A 22,273-nucleotide genomic window follows, 5' to 3' on the forward strand; every position below is an offset into this window, starting at 1 on the left:
CCTGGACTTGCATAAATACTATGTAAAAACAGGATTCCTTGCGATCGTCTATAAAGAGTTGTATTGACTTACAGAAACGGTAGGATATAGAGAAGTTATTTGCGCATAAATACTTCGTGGTGGGTGCTCTTCTTGAGTGGGTTTTACACAAGTTGTTGCAAGGGCAATCTTTAGATCTATGCATTAGCTAGAATTCGAAACCGAATTGGTCAGGGCTTGATTCGTGAGAGCCGTGAATGACCAGTTCATGAACTAGGAGCTGAATTTTCGAACGACCAGTCGATCACAAATATCGGGTCTAAAGTACCGATACCTACTTATATCGATACTTTCGGCTGTGAAGGTATTCCGTATGAACTACATAAATTAAATTAAATTTTCTTAGGCATAAGTAAACATTAACTGGTTTGACCAACCACAGAATGGTAAAAAAAATCCAAATAACTACACTCTATAACTGTCAAAATGTACAAATCTGTATAAATGTACAAATCGTGTGATCCCTGCTTAAGATTTTTTTGTAATCAACTCTTTGTAGGCATCGTTTTCTTCTTTGTTTCTTTTCTTCAAAAACAGAGCTAGACTTCCATGCCTTTAGTATTTTGTGATAGTCTTTTCAGCGGGCAAGAATAAGATCCTTTTCACATGATGCGAACTAAACGCGCGTTTATAACTACGCGTATTTCGTTGCACATTACTCAAGGTTTTCACATGCTAACACAAGTTAAACGCAAGTAAATTCGTGTAGATGTTAGTATCAAAACGCGTGTTACTCTTCCACTCGAACAGTTTTACCTTGTATACGTTGCATTGTATAAATTTTGGTGAAGCAATTGGAGCGTATATTCTTTGCATTACATCGACTTTGTCACATTCTCGCGGTTTTTGCTGGCAAATAAGCAGCCATGAAGAACAAGGCGCTTAGGAATGCCAGTTGAGGAAAAATTGCTGAAGTCAAATTTGCCTTAGTATCGGGTTTCGATACGAGTATTTGTTTTTCGACACCTACTCAGTAGAACTCCTAAAGAGTTCTAGAGTTCATGACTGGAAATTCCAATAGTTCCGTGGAATTCCGGGCAGAAATCGAAAAAAACGATTGGGGGGCCAACTTCACGCGACCCCCTTTTTTTCCAGGAAAACGAGTTCTGATGCCATACTCTAGTTTACGAGAAAGAGTTCTAGAGTTCTGATAGGGTTTTGTAATAGTTCTGGCAAAAAATCAATTTTTTTTTATTTGAGAAATTTTACCTAATTCTGTCACCGTTTACATATAGTGTAGAGAAAATTAATAACATAGCGCTTATTAAATATTTTCGTAAAATCTTTTGAGAATTCGGCCAATAGTGCAAAAGTTATAGGCAAAAACAAGGGCAAATTTTTGTCAACGATAAGATTAAATTTTTTTTTCAGTTATGTTGAGAGTTCTGAGTTGCCCTCCGAGAGTTCTAAGCAAAACTCCTATACATTTTTTTCGTCTGGCCAATAGTGCAAAAGTTAAAGCAAAAATAAAGGGCAGATTTTATTAACAAAAATATTTCATTTGTTTTTCAGAGCTCTGTTAAGAGATCTGACTAGCCCCTCGAGAGTTCTAACTAAAACTCTTATAAAGTTTTTTTGTCCGACCAATAGTAAAAAACTTATAAGCAAAAACAAAGGGCAAATTTTTATTAGCCCCTCGAGAATTCTAACTAAATCTCTTATAAAGTTTGTTTGTCCGACCAATAGTAAAAAAGTGATAAGCAAAAACAAGGGCAAATTTTAATCAACAAAAAAAGGCGTGTGTAGCACCGTGCACATGATAGAAGTGAAACTTGTTAAAAAAGGTGTGAGTACCAGGTATGTAGGTAAATGTTTACAATGCAATCAATAGATCACTACGAATTCGCCAAGGCACTTTTGTTTGCAAAATGTATTTATTTAAGTTGAAAGAAGACAAATTCCTTTGTTCGGTATTTCTTCTTACTCGCTTTCTATCTACCAAGGCGAATTCATATATTCTTATCATGAATTGATATATTCATGTGGTAGCAAGAATATAAAAACACAAAATTACCTCATAAATTATACGCACAATTATCACGTTTATGCGTAGTCCAATTCACGAAATCATTTCATGGATCTGAGTAAAAACTCAGTGCATAAACTCCATTTCGCGTATAATTGAAATCATGAAATGGTGTTCATGCATAATGGTAGGAAATGACAGAATGAATTACAACAAACACATCATTTTGACTTAATGCAAGCCATAAACGTTGCGACCGTTGGTTCAGATCGATCCGCAATTAAGTTGGACGTTTTGCCCACAAGCATTGCAATTTTGCGAGCAGTCTAATTGTCAGAGAACGGATTTTATATGGAAATTGCCTTTTTTCTGCTAAAGAGATAGAATATATTCGATTAAGAATGTCCACGATTTAGCTTTCCCTAATTCCATATATACAAATTTTCTTCTGTAAAATTTCCTTAAAGCAATACGCAGTTCTTAAGAAATTTGCTACGCTTTCTAGTATGGTTTTCTAAAGTTTTTTTTTGTGAAAAAAGAACACAAAGTAACCCATTTTTGCAACAGAAATATATGCCCGTTCCATTATTTTGTAAGGAAAAAGTGAGACAGCAGGCTGTATAATATCAGATGTCCTTGAACACTACTATTCACACACACGAAATAATAGCAATTTATTTCTTGACCGTTTTCTCAAAAGGTCCATACTTAGCTTTAAACATTGAAATGAGAAAAATAAGCATGATCGTTAAAATTAAGCTTGGAAACCCTGAATAAGCAAAATAAGCAATTCCAAGCAAAAGTTTAAAGAGAGATAGGTGAAGTCGCCTTGCATGAAGTTATATCAGCTATTTCGGAGATCACCACATCTCCTCATCAGACTTAAGGTTAGATAAATTAGATTATGCTGGAACATAATGGCAGCAATTCTTAGTAAAATTTATGCACAAAGAATGTAAAATGATACATAGGTATCAAATTAAAATATTTAATGTTCAAATAATTCCTTATTATAGTAAAAACCAAAACATGTCATCTAAATTAACACACATAACATTTTCACTCTTCATCGACATAAGATCGAAGATCTGTAAGACCCCTTGTCCGCAGTTAAAGGTTAAAATTAAGATAATTGTTCATTATTATGTATAATAAGGGTGATTTATGATAGCAAGAAGTTTCACTTCAATCACGCGTTGGATCCACACGCAACTTTTTTCAACAACTGAAACTACGAAACAACATTTTCTCCTTGGTAGTCCAGTCTTCGTGAGATTCAAATATGTTGAAGCACCTTCGCTAGCACTACTTTGGTATTCATACCCTGTGGGGAAAACCTCTAGTTCTGAACTGGTGCGCTTCTAGTACATTTAGATCCAGTTCGAGAGAAATCTGTTTTGAATGCAAACAACTGTCGAATTTAACATGGCGAATCTTTTTGGTTCTTCCGTGTCCGTGATTTTAAATTATTTTCAAAGAACTGTGTTTTCAATTTGAAATTAAATCTGTTTGAATGATTGTAAGAAATGTACGTTTACATACCTTTGGCTGTAGCTGAATTTGCAGAGGTGCTTGCTGTTATTGGTTAGATTCCAGACGATCCCAAAATTTTAAAATGTTAACACAAATTTTTGTTTTGTATTATCAGGCTTTGAAAATGCATCTGAGAAGTGCAGAATGGAAGCATATTTGAACGAAAAAGCCGCCAAACACATATCTATGTAAAGTAAACAAGACCCCGCTGCATCCCTTTTTAGATAGTTCTGAACTAGTTCTAAATTCCGACAGATAAGATCTAGTTCGTTCTGCCTGCCTTATCCTACAGTTGCGAACCAGTTCTAAATTCGTCACCTTAGATATGGATTTCTAATGGAAAAAGTGAAATAAAATAGATTTTTAAAACTATCTCATTTTGCTGATTTTGGACTGGTGGGGATCTAGTTACTATCGGACTGGTTCGTTTTTGGCGATAAAGATCTACTACGCAACTAGAAATTTGATTCACTAGTCCGCGGTTTCCTGCAGGGTATTAGCCGCTTTTGAAACTTTATTATCAGCAAGCGGCGAATCTATTGCTAGCATTGTGAGTACAATTAATGGCTTTTAGTGGACAGTTTCTTAAATCTCTGAAAATGTTATTGTGGTTTTTATTGCGCCCTGACTAGAAAAGCCATTCTGCACTGGAAAACTCGAACTGAATCTACTACAGTTTTCTTGGTGATGTATAAGAGATATTTCATAAGGATTAAACTTACAGAAACGATGGAGTGCTGCAATAGAATGAAATTTGATTACATTATTTAGTTATCCAAGCGAAAATTAATCAAATTTGTACCTATGATTATAGCGTTTGAGCTTTTGCAATCCGTACTTGCTATCCATATTACCTTTGGACACGGGTAACGATTCTAAATTCGCCATTAAAAGATTTATAGATGATTTAAGCTCTTCGATATAGAGAGATTCCATTTCCTTAAGCACAAATTTTGGCATTAATTTTCGATTCTTTTCCATTTCACTAACTCGCTGCATTCTCCCGTCTAATTCACGACGAATCGCTGCTGCTTGCTCATCCGCCGAATCCAGCTATTAGTAAAATTGGTTGAAAGCGAGAAGCAGTGACAAAATGTAAGGTAAGTGATATTATTTTCATAAGAGTTAATTTTTAACTCACCATTAATGCATTGAAAAGAATTTGATGTTCAAATTTTTTAACACTTAATATCTGTTGGAACATGTCGTATAACTGTTCCTTAGATAAGATCAATTCACTGTTGAGCGATTGTTGCATTCGTGAAGGCCGTTTTGAGTCTTCCTCACCGGTGCCCTTAAGTATTATGTCAAATTTGGCCATCCAGGATGTGAGAACAGTCTCCTTACTAAGACCATCGATTTCTGGCAAGGATCTAAAATTTGAAGGGGTTTGAAAAAATTACTAAAATTATGTGTGTAAATAAAGTTCTAAAATGGTTTCCATTAGATAAAAGACTTCACAATTGAGCTGTCTGAAAGTGTATAAAGTTGATAGGCGTTTTGTGAATTGGATATACCTAAGTAAATGAGCAATTTTCCTTTACCTCACACGTTTTTCGATGTTGTTGCGGAAGACTTCACGGAAATCATGCTGCGAGCAAGCCCCAGAGAGTACCATTTTTTGTACGCGTTCTGACTTTAGGAAAACATCGTGATAACTCTGTACAGCGTTTTGGAATGCCTCATCAGCCATTATTTGCGTCTCACCTTTCAGGAAAGCCTGCGCAAAAGGTAAGAAAATTTTTTTAATAAAAATACAAAATAATTGTGGTTTAAGTTTTCACCAAAACAAGTGAGAACATACTATGTACCAAGGCGCATCTATACAAGGTGGTGTTACTTTAATAGCTGTTATGATATTTTTGTCTCTACACTAGTACAGCAGAATGTCATCCAAGTCGAAATGGTGTAACTCCAGGATGTCAACAAAACGAAATGGCGAACATTTTCTCCTATTTTCTTTTGTTTTGACATCCTGATGTACCAAAAAGCAATAACAAAATACACGGGACTTTTACTTATATGCAATTGCTACCACCTTATATGGATGCGCCTTTCTATGTACGTAACGAAACACATACTTGGAATCGCTGAGTGATCGTCTCCAGTTGTTGCTTGGCAATTTTCGGCTGTCGTTTGGTCATGTCAGTCGGTTGTTTAGCATTGAATGGATACGATATACAACGAGAAACGAAAACATACAATTGTATACGCCGTTTACGATCCTCTTCCTGACGTTCATGCTTCTCCTTAAATTTGCAAGAGACTAGGAATTACAATGCAATTGATACAAAACTTGTTGTCTATAGATATATACATATAATATTTTTGGTCGTGAAATATTAGTTTTTAAAAACCTCATTTGAAAGCTTACTTCGAGAGTAATTTAGCAAATAAAATAAAAAGTAAAACCCCCCAAAATCCTATCGAAGAAGTTCAAGTAGGTATGGTTGGAGTAGTTCCCGGTGAGTCACACTTAAGCCCTTGATTTGGGTGCTTTGTGGTCGATTATTCTATCCTTAACTTTGCCGAAATTCGCCGAATTTCGCCGAGCCCTTCTCTTTCTCTCGCCTCTACAGCTTCTGAAAAAGTTACGTGCCGCTAACCTGACAGCATTGCGTGATTCTGAATTAATCAAAACACAAATCAAGAAATCGAATTGATTTTTAAATTAAAGGACGTATCAAGCATAATTTCTTATGGTCTGATTATGGAAACTTAACGTAACTTACATGCACTCATTTAGACATTCTCTTAAATGGATGTTGCTTATAATTGAACAGCCGAATCTTAACGTAACGTAAAGCCACGTCGAAACTATTTCTTTTTGATTTTCTAAGTTCTACGTTCCGTTAAGTTAAGTTGAAGTATACAAATTAATTATATAATTTACAAAGAAAATTGAAATTTCTCAAAATTTCCCAAAAGTGGCGGGTGGACAACGATGACACCCGCCTCTCTGAGTTGATGGATTCGTGTCCCAATTTTAGACAAACTATGTATAAATATTTCGTTCAAAGCGCCTTTCTCGTATGTAGCTAATATAATGTTAAGGCCCATTTTATGCTTTAATGGCATTATCATATTTGAAAATTAAAAAAAAAAAACTCCTTTAACTTGTGGTGGGTGGGACAGTATTTTGTGACGGGTGGGATGAGTCTCTATTGAGGATGCAAAGTTCGTGAGTAAAATGGGCTCCACTTGTTTAATATGAATATTTATTATACTTTTAATAAAATTACCTTATTTATACGATGAGAAGCTTTCGTACTTTCATAGTTAAGTTAAAAAGGAGAAAAATTGGCTGTGACAGGTGGGACATTCCATGATAGAATTATATACAGATGATGTCAGTAAAGTAGTAGTTATTTTCAGTGATGCCCCCTTTGCCTACATTCAATTATCTTTCCATACAAAATGGGAGCAAATTATACTGCTTCTAATATTTTCTAATAAACGTATGCGTTGGGACTACTGTTTTCCTCTTGGCAATTTGAATAAATGTTTATACTTTCATTCGTTTGCTGAAAAATTTAAATTCTAGTTAAATCATTGATTAGCGGAGTTTTAAGTCATACTCGCGCCTTGTGGGAATGCAAATTTAAACGCAAAGTGCGTATTATATTTAGTTCAAATAGCCAAGTAGCCCTTCGCTTGCATCTTTTGTATTTAAATACATTTGTATGTGTATGATTGATGAAGGTTTGCAAGTGTAATGAAGTTACGCTTGGAAACGTCTTCGTAAGTACTCATTTTTTACAGCGCATTGGTTGTTGGACTACGTCGAACTTGCGCAAAGTTTTGTGTTTCACCAACATGATAATGAAAAGTCACTCAAATGAGTATTGATAAGTAAAAAATCACTTAACCCTAATTCCGCGCGGTATTCGATTTCCGCGCGATATTTCAGGAACGCTTTTAATGATCAAAGTAAACGTTCGTGCCAACTCAGCTTAGCGCTGTACGAGGCTGTTAGCAAAGGCACATTGTACGGTGGCCTGCGCGGCTGATTTCCACGCCCTCTTGACGCCTGACAGGCGAACGTTAGTAGTAAAGGTAATTTTGTTTGCTGTTCTTATTTCAGTTGTTAACACGATTATTGGCTATTTTCTGTTTTGAACTTAATTTTTTTTTTACTTTTCTAGAGGGGTTTCTATGAAGAACAAGTCCCAAAATGGTTGGAAGAAATATCGTTGAGTGGAACGATAGTGAGAACAATTTGGAAGAAGATTTCAGTGAATGCGCCTTATGAATAAAAACTAAGCAGTTGCTTTTTCTTAAGATTTCAAACCTTTTGCTTGATTTATTCAAATAACTTTACGTAAAAGATCTGAAATTTTAAGAAAAAAGCATAGCTTAGTTTTTATTCATAAGGCTCAATGTGATACAAAAAGGTTGATTTCATTTTTAAGTACAGGTCACAATAGAAAAGATAAACAACTAATTCCTTTTAAGTGTGAAAGTAAATACGAATACCTTTAAGATAATTTATGGATTGTTTGAGTGCGTTCGCTTTTAAATGTTTTTTTTTTAATTTTTGAAAATCACCCCTTTCAAAAAGATTATAAAATATGTGTTATTTTCAATACGAATTATTTTTATTAATATTAAAAAAATATTAAATTATTTTCTTTTTTTACTTTAAAAACATATGAAATATGTTTAAGCCCATTTTTTAAACAAATTTAAGGTTTTAGAAAGACAGAATTTTTCTTTTTTTTTTAAAGTAGCCTCACAGGCGAACGTTGGTATTAAAGGAATAAAAAATAAGGTTAGTATTCTTGGGTCAAAATCATAGATACGCCTTGCAAAATTCGAAATGCTTAGCGAAAAGATTTCATTTATCACTTGTCATTTTTCATTTTGCTAACTTTAGCATTATTTTGCTAAAAATAATTGTATCTATCATACCAGTTATAAGTTACATTTATACAGTCTGAATGAATTAATCAGTGCTTTAGCACGTGGTTCGATAAAATATAGACACAAGAAGTGCTTCGATTCGAAATATTGAATTTATTATAGGACAGTATGCAAATAATAAAAGGCGTGTCATAAAAGAAGAAATCAACTGCAGTATACACATTGATGTAGTAGAAAAATTGCGGCTATCTCGTAGCCAAATTGAATTTTTTTTTTTAAATTGGAGCGAACCTATAATGCAACAGTGAGCGTAATAATGGCATGGTCGAATGCATGGGGTCCACAAATTAGCGCTATGTAGAGTAATCTATCGAGTGGCAAATGCCATGATAAACAAATTGATGGATGAAACTATTTATTGGCCGGAATTTACGCAAAATATTGCGACACAATTTTTAACATTGGTGGATTTCCTTAAGTCGCAGGGTACATTGATGGAAGTATGATAAACATAGGCGCCCCTAAGGTCACTGAGTACCAATTAGTTAATCGGTAAGGAAATCATTCAATTAGTGGAATGTGGTTTTTGTTACTGAATTATTTTGGAAAGATCCAAATAAATAATCCTAAAATGTAGAAAAATATAGTTATTTATATAAACATACATATATCCGCCCTGTGCCCGGGTGGGTAGCTCTGCTGGTGGCAAGAGTATAGAGGTAAAGAAAATAGAAAATTGCCGATGTAATTGAGAAGGTTAAAAGATTTCGTTAGAAAAAGTTATTGTTTCGTGTATAACACAGGGCAACACTGATTTTGTTTCCTAAAATGTAAAAGTTGTTTTTGATAGACTTTCTTGTGCTGATTACGAATCTGTAAGTATAAAGTTTCCATCAGCTTCAGATTTTGAGAAAAACGTGGTCAAAGTATCAAAAAATCGATTTGTTTTGCAATATTTGAAAAGCTCTAGCAAAATAAAAAACAAAAGGTGATAGAACCTTCCACTTGGGCTTAGATTAAAGCTAGAACTCTCGGCTACTATCCTTGAAAACACCATTCGTTCACCTTGACTTGATTGTCACTTAAAGTCATTTATTGAACGATAACAAAATACTGGAGTATTGCGCTATTGGAAGGAAGAAAATTGTGCCAAAATCCGTTTTTGCTGTTCAATAAACGACTATAAGTGACCTTAGGGTCAAGGTCCAGGGATGGAATTGCAGGTATTGTGGTTGAAAGTTCAAGCCTTAATTTAAGCCTAACCCCTCTATTCTAACAGAGTCACAAAACTCACATCACAGCAGTGATGAGCTAAAGTTTGTGACTTTGTTAAAATACGGCTGTAAGTGGAAGATTCTACCACCTTTTGTTTAATTGTGGCAGGTACTCAAACTTCAGTTTTTACTATTCAACAAATGACTATAAGTGACCATCAAGTCAAGGTGCACGAATGGTATTTCCAGGGATAGTTGTGGAGAGTTCTACCTTTAATTTAAGCCCAAGTGGAAGGTTCTGTTACCTTATGGTTTTTTGCTAGAGCTTCTCAAATTATGCAAAAAACGTAATTTTGATGCTTTGACCACGTTTCTCTCAAAATCTAAAGCTGATGGAAACTTTATACTTACAGATTCGTAATCATCACAAAAAATTCTATCAAAAACAGCTTTAAGATTTTAGGAAACAACATTTTTCCTAAATTTTTTTGTGCTGTGTATTACATTTATTCCTCATGCATACTAATGTTTATATTTCATGGAAGTTATCATTTAATCAAATTTCGAAAAAAATTTTATTTCTGCAGTGAAAACACGGCCATTCGTTTTGAATTTCGAGAAATGAAGACGGCTATGAGTTCATGGGTAAGAGTGCAATATTGCTACATGGTTGAGCCGTTTCTGGTGCATTGCCGAGCGCAAATAATTTTTCTGGTGTTCCAGAATATCCCATAAATCCCTAAACCCAAAATCCCCAAACACAAAATCCCCACACACCGTCGTCAAAAGAGGCACGATTCAAAAATTAGATCGAGAAATATAAGTGCTAGTTGATCGTACAGATTCAACAAAATTGATGCAAAAACAAGTATAACAGTTTTCTGGTTAGAGAATATAATGATAAAGAAAAAAATATTTTCATTAATTTTAGAAATATCCCACAGATTGATTTATACAAAAACATCGACCAAATTATTTTTCTATTGCATAATACTTTAGCAAATATAAATATGCGGACAGATATATTTAAAGCAAAATTTATGATGTGCCTTATTAAAAATTTGTTGATTAATTTTTATATTCGTACAAGATTTGAGTTGAAATTTTAGAGTTATATGAAAAGTGTAAACAAATATTCTGCCTAAAAATGTGGTAGATTTTAAGCCTTGTGTGGTAGATGTAGTAGACACCTAAATTTTAAAACTATGTGGTAGATCTACCACATATGTGGTAGAGGTTTACACACTGGCACCTTGGGTTCAAGTATTGAATTTAATTCTGCTTGCAAGTCGAAGAGAGGGGGTGAAAAAAAAGGAAAGAGAAGAGTACACATTCCTCTGTACCGTCAAGACGTTTCAAGTTCCTTACTTTGCTTTTGACATTTTCGTCGTTTCCCGTGTAACGAACGAAAAACTTGAATTTAAAAATAATTTAATTGAAGAATTAATTTCAAGTGCTTGAATCGTGTAAATCAGGTGTATGTAACTATGAATCAGAAGAAAGGTAAGAGTCGGCTTGCGCTATTGTTTATATGATCGTTAATAACATTTATTCAAAAGTTTGAGAATTTTGTGTTTTGGGGATTTTGTGACACGGTCACCAAAAAACTGCAAGGATTTCTTGTTTGGAGATTTTGATATTGGGGATTTTGATTTTGGAGATAATGTATTTGGGTATTTTTTTGAATCCGGGGAGTTTGTGGCTCTCCCTAATTTTTCACCCTACGCAAAACACAAAAGCTCCTCTCGTTAGAGAATCACGGCCCTGGAATCTAATCTAATGAAGCGTACATACTCAGGAACAAGTCCCACATACAATTCGATATTAAGTCTGCATTAGTCAAAATCACCACTATAAAACGTGACCATTTCTTCAAATCTACTGTCTCACCAGGAATGAACAGCGAGCAAATAACTTGGTAAAAAATTTCATAATGTAGCTTCCGTAAATACTCTTTCAATTGGACTTATTTTTCTTCTAAAAAATTGTCAGGTGGGTAATTACCCACCTTTAAAAATTTCAGGTGAGTAGTACTACCCACCGTACCCACGTCTTTCGCCGCCCCCTGCATATGATAGTCAAGACGGACTTACCCTTTTTCCTTAATAATTTTTAAGACTGCCAATTTATTGGCTTTGCTTTGTGCGCGCGACATAGTAAAAAAAAATAGTAGTTAAAAATGTTTATCAAATCGCACATGGGCTTGTTAATCCTTTGTTTTCCATTAAGAAACGGCAATCATTTAGCTAAACACATTATTCGAAAAGTTCTCTATTTGAAAAGCAAAATAAATTAGCTGTGCAATGGTTATCAAATCGACATATCCAAAAAAAATTGTCGGTTACTCATTTTTTTATAAGTTGATACGTTTTTTTTTATAAGTAAAAAGTGCAAACTTATCAACTTTACTTTAAAACTAGTAAGAAAGTCTAAGTTTGGGCGGAGCCGAACATTAAATACCCGTCGCAAGTATTAAATATATGATTTTCACCTTTCCGAAAGCTACCGCTACATGGTAAGCCGGGGTGTATCAATTTTGAGTAAATTAAATTTCGAAATATTAAAGTTTCAAGCATTTCTGAAATTTACCGTTATATGAAAAGCGGCCTCAGTTTTAGTCCGATTTCAATAATTTCCAACGTTTTGCTTTTATATGGCAAGCAGCACAATAACCATACTGAGTTTGGTACAAATTGGTAGAACGGTTACGGAAATACATATATGTGATCGTAAGTGGGCGGTCTCACGCCCATTTTTCAAAATTTTATCAAAAACCTATTTCTTGGTAAAGAATTGATGCAAGCATCAATTTTGAATAAATTTGCTTTAATATTTACTGATTTTTCGAAGATTTCGTATTTCTCCAAATTACCCTTATATGAGATGTGGGCGTTTAGTATGCTGTGGCGAGGCTAACAACTTCGCCAAGGTTGGAAGAAATTGGTGCAGCGGTTACCAAGATATTTACATGTAACCATATTTTTCGTCTAAAAATGATTGTAAATATCAATAGTAGTTACTAAAATATCGCAGTTTTCGTATTTCTGAAAATTACCGTTATATGGGAGGTAGGCCTGGCTATTGTCCGATTTTGCCCATTTTCAATACCATCCGTCCTACGCCCGAAAGAAGTACACGTACCAAGTTTCGTTAAGATATCTCGAGTTATCGTTAGCACTGACGGACGGACATACGGACGGACGGAGAAGACAGTCACCGCTTAACCGACTTCTCTTTTCATTCTGATAATTTATGTATACATTTGTCTATATCTATCTCGATTCGTTTTGCCTGTTACAAACAACCGTTATGTGAACAAAGTTATAATACCCTTGTGCCCAAAAAAGGCTTATCCAAAAGTTGTAAGGTGATAAGTGATAAGCCGTTGATGCAATTGTGCCCAGGCCCTAACAAGCAATTCTTTCATTGTGTTTTGACATACCTACATATGTAACAGCGAAATACGTATGTGTTTGTTTTTCTTTTACATTACCCTAACTAACTAACTTTAAGTTGATTAGGAAGAAGCTATAAGTCACTTATTATATCTGTATAAGTATTTTCTTTGACTAAAGCTAACTATATTTCTATGGTGATGACCGCGAAATAGTCAAGGGTGGTTACCTCTGCATTTGATGTAACTAACTTGTAACTAACTACTTTCGGGCATAAAATATCAATGGGAAACACAAAATATTTCCTTTTACTTTTTTTGGGACTTTTTTAAATTTAGTTAATTTATTTTATATTGTTTATATTTGTTTACATATTCTGCAGTAGGTGGTCCCATATTCGAACTCCGTCTAATTCAAAATGATAAATGAAATTTCGATCTTCCTTTTATTTGTCCTCAATTCGAAAAAGTATTTGCGAAGTGCATGATATTTGAATAGAAACGCGTTTAGAGAAAACAATCTCGAGCTTTACTCACGCATTACTTGTCCACTTCTTTCAAGTTAGCTTTTTGTATCTAACTACAAGTTATGTATTTTATAGAAATCCCGCAAAAAAGCTAACTACAAGTGGATTATTTTTTATCAATTGGTAATTATTTTCTGCAGCGTAGTAATATATGTACGTATGTGTGAAAGTATTGTATCTTGCATGGACTAATAAAATACTTAAACAACTTAAATATTTTATTACACATATAGATACTAGGGCAGGGCAATTTTTTTATTATGCGCGTATAGCATAGGAGGATTCTACGTTTCGATAGGTTTCGAAAAAAATGTCAAAATTCTTACTGTTGGACCCTTCGATGGAAATTTTAAGAAAAAGATAAGTGCAGAAATGAACTCCTCATACCAAAAAAAACCCGTATACCATATTTTTATACAAAATTTAAGCACTACTTTACGACACCACAGCAAAATGCTTAGAAACCTGTTTTCGCAATTTGGCAAACTCCAAATTGATTTTAGACCCATGCTGAAGAAACAGCAAATTTTCTTAGAATTACACGTAGAATAGAACAAAAATTTTACAGTCCGCACACTGAGTGTGGCTAAGGAATTCATAAATATTTATTCAAAATTTATATATACAATCGCTCTTTAGCAAAAAAGTGGTTTTTCAAGAAATTTCAGGAAAATGAGGGCGACACCGCCCACTTATATGATATATTCCTATCTCAAAAACTACTTGACCGATCTCGAGCAAATTTGGTATACATACTGTGCTTAGCCTCCTTAAGTATCGTCTTGAATATTTATGAAATCGGACAAAACCTACTCCACCTAAAATATTGCTACCTTTGAGTTTTTTGAAATTACCATTACGTTGGTGGAACCCAAAGTTACATCGAAAAACTTTAGTGGATCTCCAGTTTTTTTCTAACAAAATGTCTCTTCAATTGTGTAAAAAACTTTTAAATAAAAGAACCGGATTACAGAAAAGTGTGCCAGGGAGCGACTTTTTAGGTTCATGCTAATGGCAAAGCAATATCGTCCAATTGGAGAGTCCTCAAAAGGATTTCCCAGGATATGTTGAAGACTATTGCATTTACCTACAGTCTCTTTTTCACATTATGGAATTGACTAAAATATTTATATATATCTAAACACTTACTGCACGTCCCCTACTTTCATATAAAGGCAAACTTAGAAACCGCGAAAAATGCGGTTCTTCGGTGAATATGAAACCATTCCGCACCAATTTTAAAGACTGCATAAATGGACTTAAAATGGGCGTTTCTCACCCTAATTGCATTATCAAACGATTCCTAATCTTAGACAATACATGTTTGACTTCATTCACCACCGTGACCAAGTCCATGTTCCTTTTAATATTATATAAACATCCGAAAACATTAAAATTTTTTGCAATAAATCTCGTCTCACTTTTTTGTATTTTTCACTTGGTTGCTGAAGTAATGGAGAATTGAAAATTCATAAGGGAAAATTGTAATTTTTGTAAGTTTTATCTTAATATCTTAAAAACTTGTAGACTTATTGAAACATGATAAATGAACGTAGGGTACTAAATTTAATAACCCTTAATTTGATACATTGTCCTGTTTATAACAATTAACGAATTCCATAGATATTACAAGCCAAAGCTTCTTTTTCAAAATTCATACACTTTGATTCGATTGCGCGGGTTAAAGATAAGTTTTAAATTAATTTTTCGTGGCCAATAACTATTGGCTTAGACCTAAGACATCATAATATTACTATTACAATACGGTCAAATGCCTTTTATTCCCCCCCCCCCCCATACAAAATCGACCCAGCCTAATGTTAATGTATACATACACATATAAATAGTCGTTTAAAGTACAAAACCGTGTATGGTGGCTCTGCAAAAGCTCGTAACTGACTTTTATGCCAAAACTGAGATTTGCTCACTGGAAGCTCCTGACATCAAGCCTTATTCATTCATACCAAAATATCAATATGTGGTATAAAAGGTAGAGGTAATAAGGGATAAACGAGAACGAAACGTTTTGAAATAAGACAGGTTTTACTATCTTCTATCCTATTTACTAGCTATTTTGGCACCTCAGTTATATTTGTATTTTATGTTAATTTTTATATTGTTTCTTTATTTATTAACATAATCGTTGCAACGAAAAAATTTGCAATTTTTTTATTAATTCCACCCAAATTGAGACTCGTACACAATTTCAGCTAACATTTTTTTCTATAGTCAAATTTAGAAACATATCACAATTTAAAGCTGAAATTGAGAATGGTGCGCATTGGAAATAAAATGAAATAAAATGTCATTTTAGCGAGAATTCCGATCAGCTGTATATTTATGCCCTTACAACGAAAAACGAGTACCCATATGTGTTGTAAAATTACATTTCCATTTTTATTGGAGTGTTGCCACAGAAAACTTTAGTTCACTTTAATGAACGAACTAATGAACTAGTTCAATTAAACGAGCTGGCTCTTTCGCTATTTAGTTCAAAAGATCCCCAAGCCTAATGTATATTATGGACTGCGCCTTATAAATCTATTGTGCTGTCAACCTTTCAAGTTCGCCTAAGCCCAGGGATACCAAATGGGTCAAAATGGTTTTGCTCATCTTTTGGCCACATTGAACCAAAACTCTTTTGAAATCTTGCAACAGTATCTCCTTAACCGAGTCGAAAAAGCGACAGAGATCACTGGAATATAACCCTAGCTTTTGCATAAGGTTACCTGTGTTAAGCCTTGTCCTCCATCTTTTCTGTATATACCCCTAAAGCAAGCACTTTGCTATATATAAATATACATATCGCACGTTTAATAATATACAGAATTATTTCAAAATTTCAATTTTGTGGGAAAACGCAATCAAAGTTTGACCAATTCATACAGTTATTTTACCAAAAGCTAGATGGAAAGACACATATCTTCGCAATTTTTGGGAAGTTTTGTCATCTGTTAGGCTGAACATATTCTCCTTACCAAGTTTATTATTAAACGTGCGATATAACAAACAAAAAGTTCCAAGCGATTTTAAACACTCACTAGGAGGGTATTTTAGTAAAGTAACCATTTTTTTCAGCACCCTGTAAAAACGGCTAAGTCGGTTTATTTCTATAACTTTTTATTTGATGTCCGATTTCTATAAATAATACACCATTGTAAAGGTACTAAAATTCAACAAATGTTCTCTTGGCTTGAGCCAAGAGCTTGTGTGAGCAAATCCAATTTTTGCCAAAAATGTCAGTTACGCGGTTTTGCAGAACGACGATACGCGACTTTCTACTTTAAACGGCGATATGCAGGTAAATGAAAATTTTGCACAAAAGGAACTTTCATCAGTTCATAAAACATAAAAAAAAAATTTCATAAAAATTTCACAATCTTTATTCAGAACTAGCAAATACCCGGCGCCTTAAAAGTATTTTTTGTGCTGTTGGATACCCATATTGCAATATTAAAGTTTATTAAGTAAAATTCAATGTATGCAATAGGTTATATATAATTCCTGCAACATGGATATCCATCAAAATGGCTTTGAAGAAACTTTATTTCTAAACTACATGTGGGAGGGTTGGCACCTGTTTTAGATACCAAATTTAACTTCAATTAAAGGAAATAGATTATTTAAAATATATTACAATATAGGTGTCTTATGAAAAAGTTTAAACAAGACTTTGGTTTAAAATATTTTTAACAGGGTTGCCACTTTTTTAAAAAGTGGAATTTCATTAAAGTATACTTAAGTTATGTGAGTATTAAGAAGTTTTAGTTTGAACATTTAGAATAATGAAGAGAGTTACCACCAGTTAAAAAATATAAACTAAAATTTATAAGTTAAGGGAATTACTAAAAGATGGGTATCAACTGAATGGGTTTAAAAAGGCGTTCTTTCTATATTTAGGAGGATTGCCACGAACTTCTTAAAAAAATAAAATTCAACAGAACCACAAAACTTGTAATTCAAAAAAGCAGGGATCGTAAATAACAGTTACTGTTATTCAACAGCTAAACTTGGCCTAATATTTTTAAGTCGAAAATAAAAGTCCTTTCCTAATAATAAACAAACCGCTTTTCCGAATTAAACAAGTTTGGTATCAACTGAAAGAGGACTAAAATAGCCTTAAAACTGAAATAGTTAAGTACCATAGAATAAACCTTGGGTCAGGCATATACATTTCTTTTGTATTAAATGATAAAAAATATAATATATAGAAGTGGTAACCTTCGATCGTTATTTCTGTTTTAAAGCTATTTAAGTCCTCTTTCATTTCGTACCAACTTTGTTTAATTTGGATAAGCGGTTTGTTTACTATCCGGAAAGACTTTTACTTCGAACTTAAAAAATATCTGGCCAAGTTTGACTGTTGGAAAAAAATAACTGCTATTTACGGTCCCTGGAAAAAAGGATCACAATGTCAAACGCAAGAGATTTACTGTACTTAGGAGGGTTGTCACCTGTTTGAAAAGTCGAATTTAGACAATTTATACACAAGCCCGGGGGCGAAGATGAGCACGAAAATGAAGCCGAACAAGAAGATGAATACTAATACGAGGACTTAAGCTAATTTAAAAGAAATACCAATATCTGCAGTATGAAACCAAACAAGAATGAATTGAAGTAAGGAATCGAAGAAGCGTCGAGACGTACAAAGACCCCGAACAACAAACGTACGCTCGACCCTGACTCTTGACTCTAATGTGGGGGTGCGACGCCGTACAGTCGTACAGAAGGGCTGGGAGGGGAGGGTGGGTTAAATGACTCACAGGGTGGGGCCAAGCAGGTGCAGCTTACGACGATCTGCGCTAAGACAGGAACGTACGATAGAGCTTAGTGCTCAAAACCACCTCCCGACGGAATACCAAACAGTAGCACCGCGGTTATACGGTACAGCGCACAGTGGTCAATAAATGGAATTTAATGTTCGTAATTCACTGGAGCCTTCATTTCTCAACCGATTTGATTAGTTATTTTTTTTTAAATGAAAGCTAATAAAATTTTCAAGAGACTAGTGAGCCAATTTTCGAATTTTTATTTGTGTGTATTAAATTTTTTAGTGCAAAGTGAGGAAATTGCGCCAATTTTGAAGAAGACCGATTCTCCTGTTCCAGCTAATAAAAGTTTCATAATAAAAACTGGTTAAAAAAAAATTGTAGGGTTCTCCGAAAACAAAAAAAAATTAAAAAGTAATAATTAGTAAACATAACAAACGCTTTTATTTCCCATTTAGCATGCAGATGTGCTCGAAATGTTAGCGAAAAAATTATTAAAAATCAACGCGAACTCTTAGCGACTTACAACTTGCACTTTATTATACTAAGATTTAGTAATCTATAAAACTGCATAACCAAAATGTTTATAAAAACTAAAAACAAAAAAAAAATACTTTTGGTAACATTTTTTTATAACATTTCAAATTATTACTTTTTAATTTTTTTTTATTTTAGGAGAACCCTACAATTGTTTTTAACTAGTTTTTATTATGAAACTTTTATTAGCTGGAACAGGAGAATCGGTCTTCTTCAAAATTGGCGCAATTTCTGCACTCTGCACTAAAAAATTTAATACAAACAAATGAAAATTCGAAAATTGGGCTACACTAGTCTCTGCAAATTTTATTAGCTTTCATTTAAAAAAATAATGAATCAAATCGGTTGAGAAATGAAGGCTCCAGTGAATTATGAACATTAAATCCCATTTATTGACCACTGTGCAGCGGACAAACAAGGAGTTTTAGTTCGGATTGAAGTTCTTCCCTGCGGTGGTTAGGCTTTCGATGCATTCTCGTTGTATAAAAAAGAAGAAAAAAAGTTAATTTGTGTTGGTTTTTAGTTCCACGGATGCCCCTACCCAAACTCCCATATAGAATCACCCGCTGATTCCGAAAATTGAGTTAATTTTTTATTATATGGATAAGTTCTCGAGATATTTTCAATTTACCGTTATTCAGCTTAAAACAAAAAGTGGTTCCTCTTAATCTCGTATAGATATCTTACGAACCAATTTAACAATCTTAAAATTAAATACGGCAAATGAAAGCTTACAAAATTCTCCATGTGCATTAGACTGAATCACCAAAAAAAGTTGCGGTTTTTCCACCGGGATTACAAAATTTATTATATTTTAAGACGTCCACCAAAATATTTCGGAAAAATATTAAGATTTAAGCGAGCTGGACCGATTTGAAAATACCTCCAAAAATGTAGTTTTTTATGAATAAAAATAGCTTCTTAAAGAACTTTTTGAAAAAAGTCCCCTCAGATCACAAATAAGATTAAGCTTAAAAAATCTGCATAAAAATATTTAAAAATCTTTTTAACGGAATCGTAAGAATGAGATTTTTGATGCTGTTTTTTAACTTTTTTCAAAGATTGGTTTACGAAAACCTTGAATAACTGAGCCAAAAATGTTCTGATTTAGACTTATGGGATCTCAGTAGAAAGGTATTTTCACACTGTTTTTATTTCTGGCCAAAAAAACCTCATTCGTGTCCCATCTTGTTTTTTCGAATACCGAAACATCTTAATTCAACTTTGAATGACGTTCGTTCATCATACCTTTCTCTTCCATCCTTTGAATGAGTTTATTAGCAAAGAAATAAAAAGGGTGGAAAATACCTTTCCAATGACACCTCTTAAGTCTAAATCGGAAGAGTTTAGGTTCAGTTATTCAAGTTTTTCCTATACCAATCTTTGAAAAAAGTTAAAAAACAGCATCAAAAATCTCATCATTACGATTCCGTTCAAAATTTGTTTTTAATTTTTTTTAATATTTTTATGCAAATATTTTAAGCTTAAACCGTTTTATCATTTGAGGGGATTTTTCCAAAAAAAATCTTTAAGAAACTATTTTTATTCATAATTCGAATTTTGGAGGTATTTTCAAATCGGTCCAGCACACTTAAATCTTAATATTTTTTCGAAATATTTTGGTGGACGTCTTACAATATAATAGATTTTATAATTCCAATGGAAAAATAGTACCGATTTTTTTTGTATGGGGAGTGATGCAGTCTAATGTGCATACATCACTTTCCGATAGGACTGATAGTTTCTGACAAATTATTCATTCCAATTTTTTTATTATTTTTTGATGAAGAAAGGAAAACAAATCAAACTTTAACAGGAGAAAAATTAAAAAAATAAGAGGTTCTGTGCCAAATTTTTACATTTCCTAAAGCCTCTTCTATTACAAATAAATCAAATTACTAATGAAGGAAATCGATGGATTAATAACGAAGGAATGAGTGGTCAAATGAAAATGCGAAAAAATTTTTGTATGAAAAATCAGCAGGAAAGAATATTACTCATACGCCACGGACACCTGAGTAACACGCTCTTCTGCTCATATTTCATACAAAATATCTTTTCGCATTTCCATTTGACCACTCATTACTTCTTTATTTATCCATAGATTTTCTTCATTTAATACTTGATATTGTTGTAAAAGAAGAGGCTTTAGCACAAATGCAAAAATTTGACACAGAACCTGTTATATTTAAAAATTTTCTACTGTTAAAATTTGATTTTTTTTTAATTTGTCATAAAAAAAACAAAAAATCTAGAATTACACTGTATAGAACTTGGCTGGGTATTGCACCAAAAAAACTTTATTTAATGGATTGAGTCATGAGTATAAAGTCTATTTCTCCGTTAGCCTCCGGAATCGAAGTTCGAAATTGGACCTTTGGTAAAAAAATATTTTTAATTACTGTATGTAAACAACTAAAAAGTAAAAATATGGGCGTGGCCCGCCTTTTGCTTTTATTTAAACGGTATATAACTTTTTTTTTGTGCAAACTTATTTACAGGTGCTATAAGGGGTCTAAGGTCAGATCTTGGAAAAATTAAAAACCTGATATTTCAAAAATTTTCAACTTATTCCTATTTCGAACTTTAAATGCCCATATCTGGATTTCGGAGGCTAACTTTGAAAATCGGAGAAATTAATTTTTTACTTATCACTCAATCTTTTGAAAAAAATGGTTTGGTCCAATACCCAGAAAAAAGTTGATTTTGCCGTATAGTGTTTTTATTTAATTTGTTCGAAACTATCAGATCTATCAAAAAGTGATGTGTGTATATACTTATACGGTCTATGAAGAATTTTGTTAGCTTTCGTTGCCGTATTTCACATTAAGATTGTTATATTGGTTCGTGAGATATACGCATGGGGCATTAACCAAAGAAATGGAGCCTATCATCGCTCCTCAAGAAATACCACCATTCACCGCAGAAGAGCTCAAGTCTAACAATAATAGAGTAATGGCCAAGAAAGCACCAGGACCAGACGGCATTTCAGCAGAAGTTCTAAAAATAATCGCCACAGAACGCCCTCATGTGCTTCTAAACATGTACAATGCCTGCCTCAAGAACGGAATATTCCCAGAAATTTGGAAAAGGGAAAGTTCGTCTTAATTAGCAAAGGAAAGGGAAACCTTGACTCACCATCAGCGTATCGACCACTCTGTATGCTGGACACAGCTGGAAAACTCTTAGAAAGGCTGCTAAAACCTAGAATGGAAGCAGCTATCGCTAGCGGTGGCTGATTTTCCTCAAGACAGTACGGACTCAGGGCCGGTAGGTCAAAAATTGGAGATATAAAACACGTAACAACAACAGCAGAAGCCGCATACCAACACATATAGCTAGTCCTGCTTGCAACCTTAGACGTTCGCAACGCCTTCAACATCAAAAAATGGGAAAATATGATACACGCACTAGAAGAAGTCTTCAACATA

General features: G+C 33.7%; 1 protein-coding gene across 14 annotated transcripts in view; it reads right to left on the reverse strand.

Annotated features, from left to right (window-relative positions):
- Cadps (calcium-dependent secretion activator 1) overlaps positions 1-22,273 on the reverse strand; it is a 390,371-nt gene that overhangs the window by 262,920 nt on the left and 105,178 nt on the right. For all 14 annotated transcript variants that reach the window (XM_017612228.1, XM_017612170.1, XM_017612176.1 and 11 more), the window contains 5 exons: positions 5,620-5,787; positions 5,083-5,258; positions 4,680-4,911; positions 4,341-4,591; positions 4,261-4,275 (listed from right to left, as the gene is read on the reverse strand). In XM_017612228.1, coding sequence (XP_017467717.1) covers positions 4,261-4,275; positions 4,341-4,591; positions 4,680-4,911; positions 5,083-5,258; positions 5,620-5,787 — 842 coding nt within the window. The remainder of the gene's footprint in view (positions 1-4,260; positions 4,276-4,340; positions 4,592-4,679; positions 4,912-5,082; positions 5,259-5,619; positions 5,788-22,273) is intronic.

The sequence above is a fragment of the Rhagoletis zephyria genome, unplaced genomic scaffold (assembly GCF_001687245.7).
Source record: "Rhagoletis zephyria isolate East Lansing unplaced genomic scaffold, Rhagoletis_zephyria_1.1 Rzeph_scaffold_00014, whole genome shotgun sequence".
Taxonomy (NCBI): Eukaryota; Metazoa; Arthropoda; class Insecta; order Diptera; family Tephritidae; genus Rhagoletis; species Rhagoletis zephyria.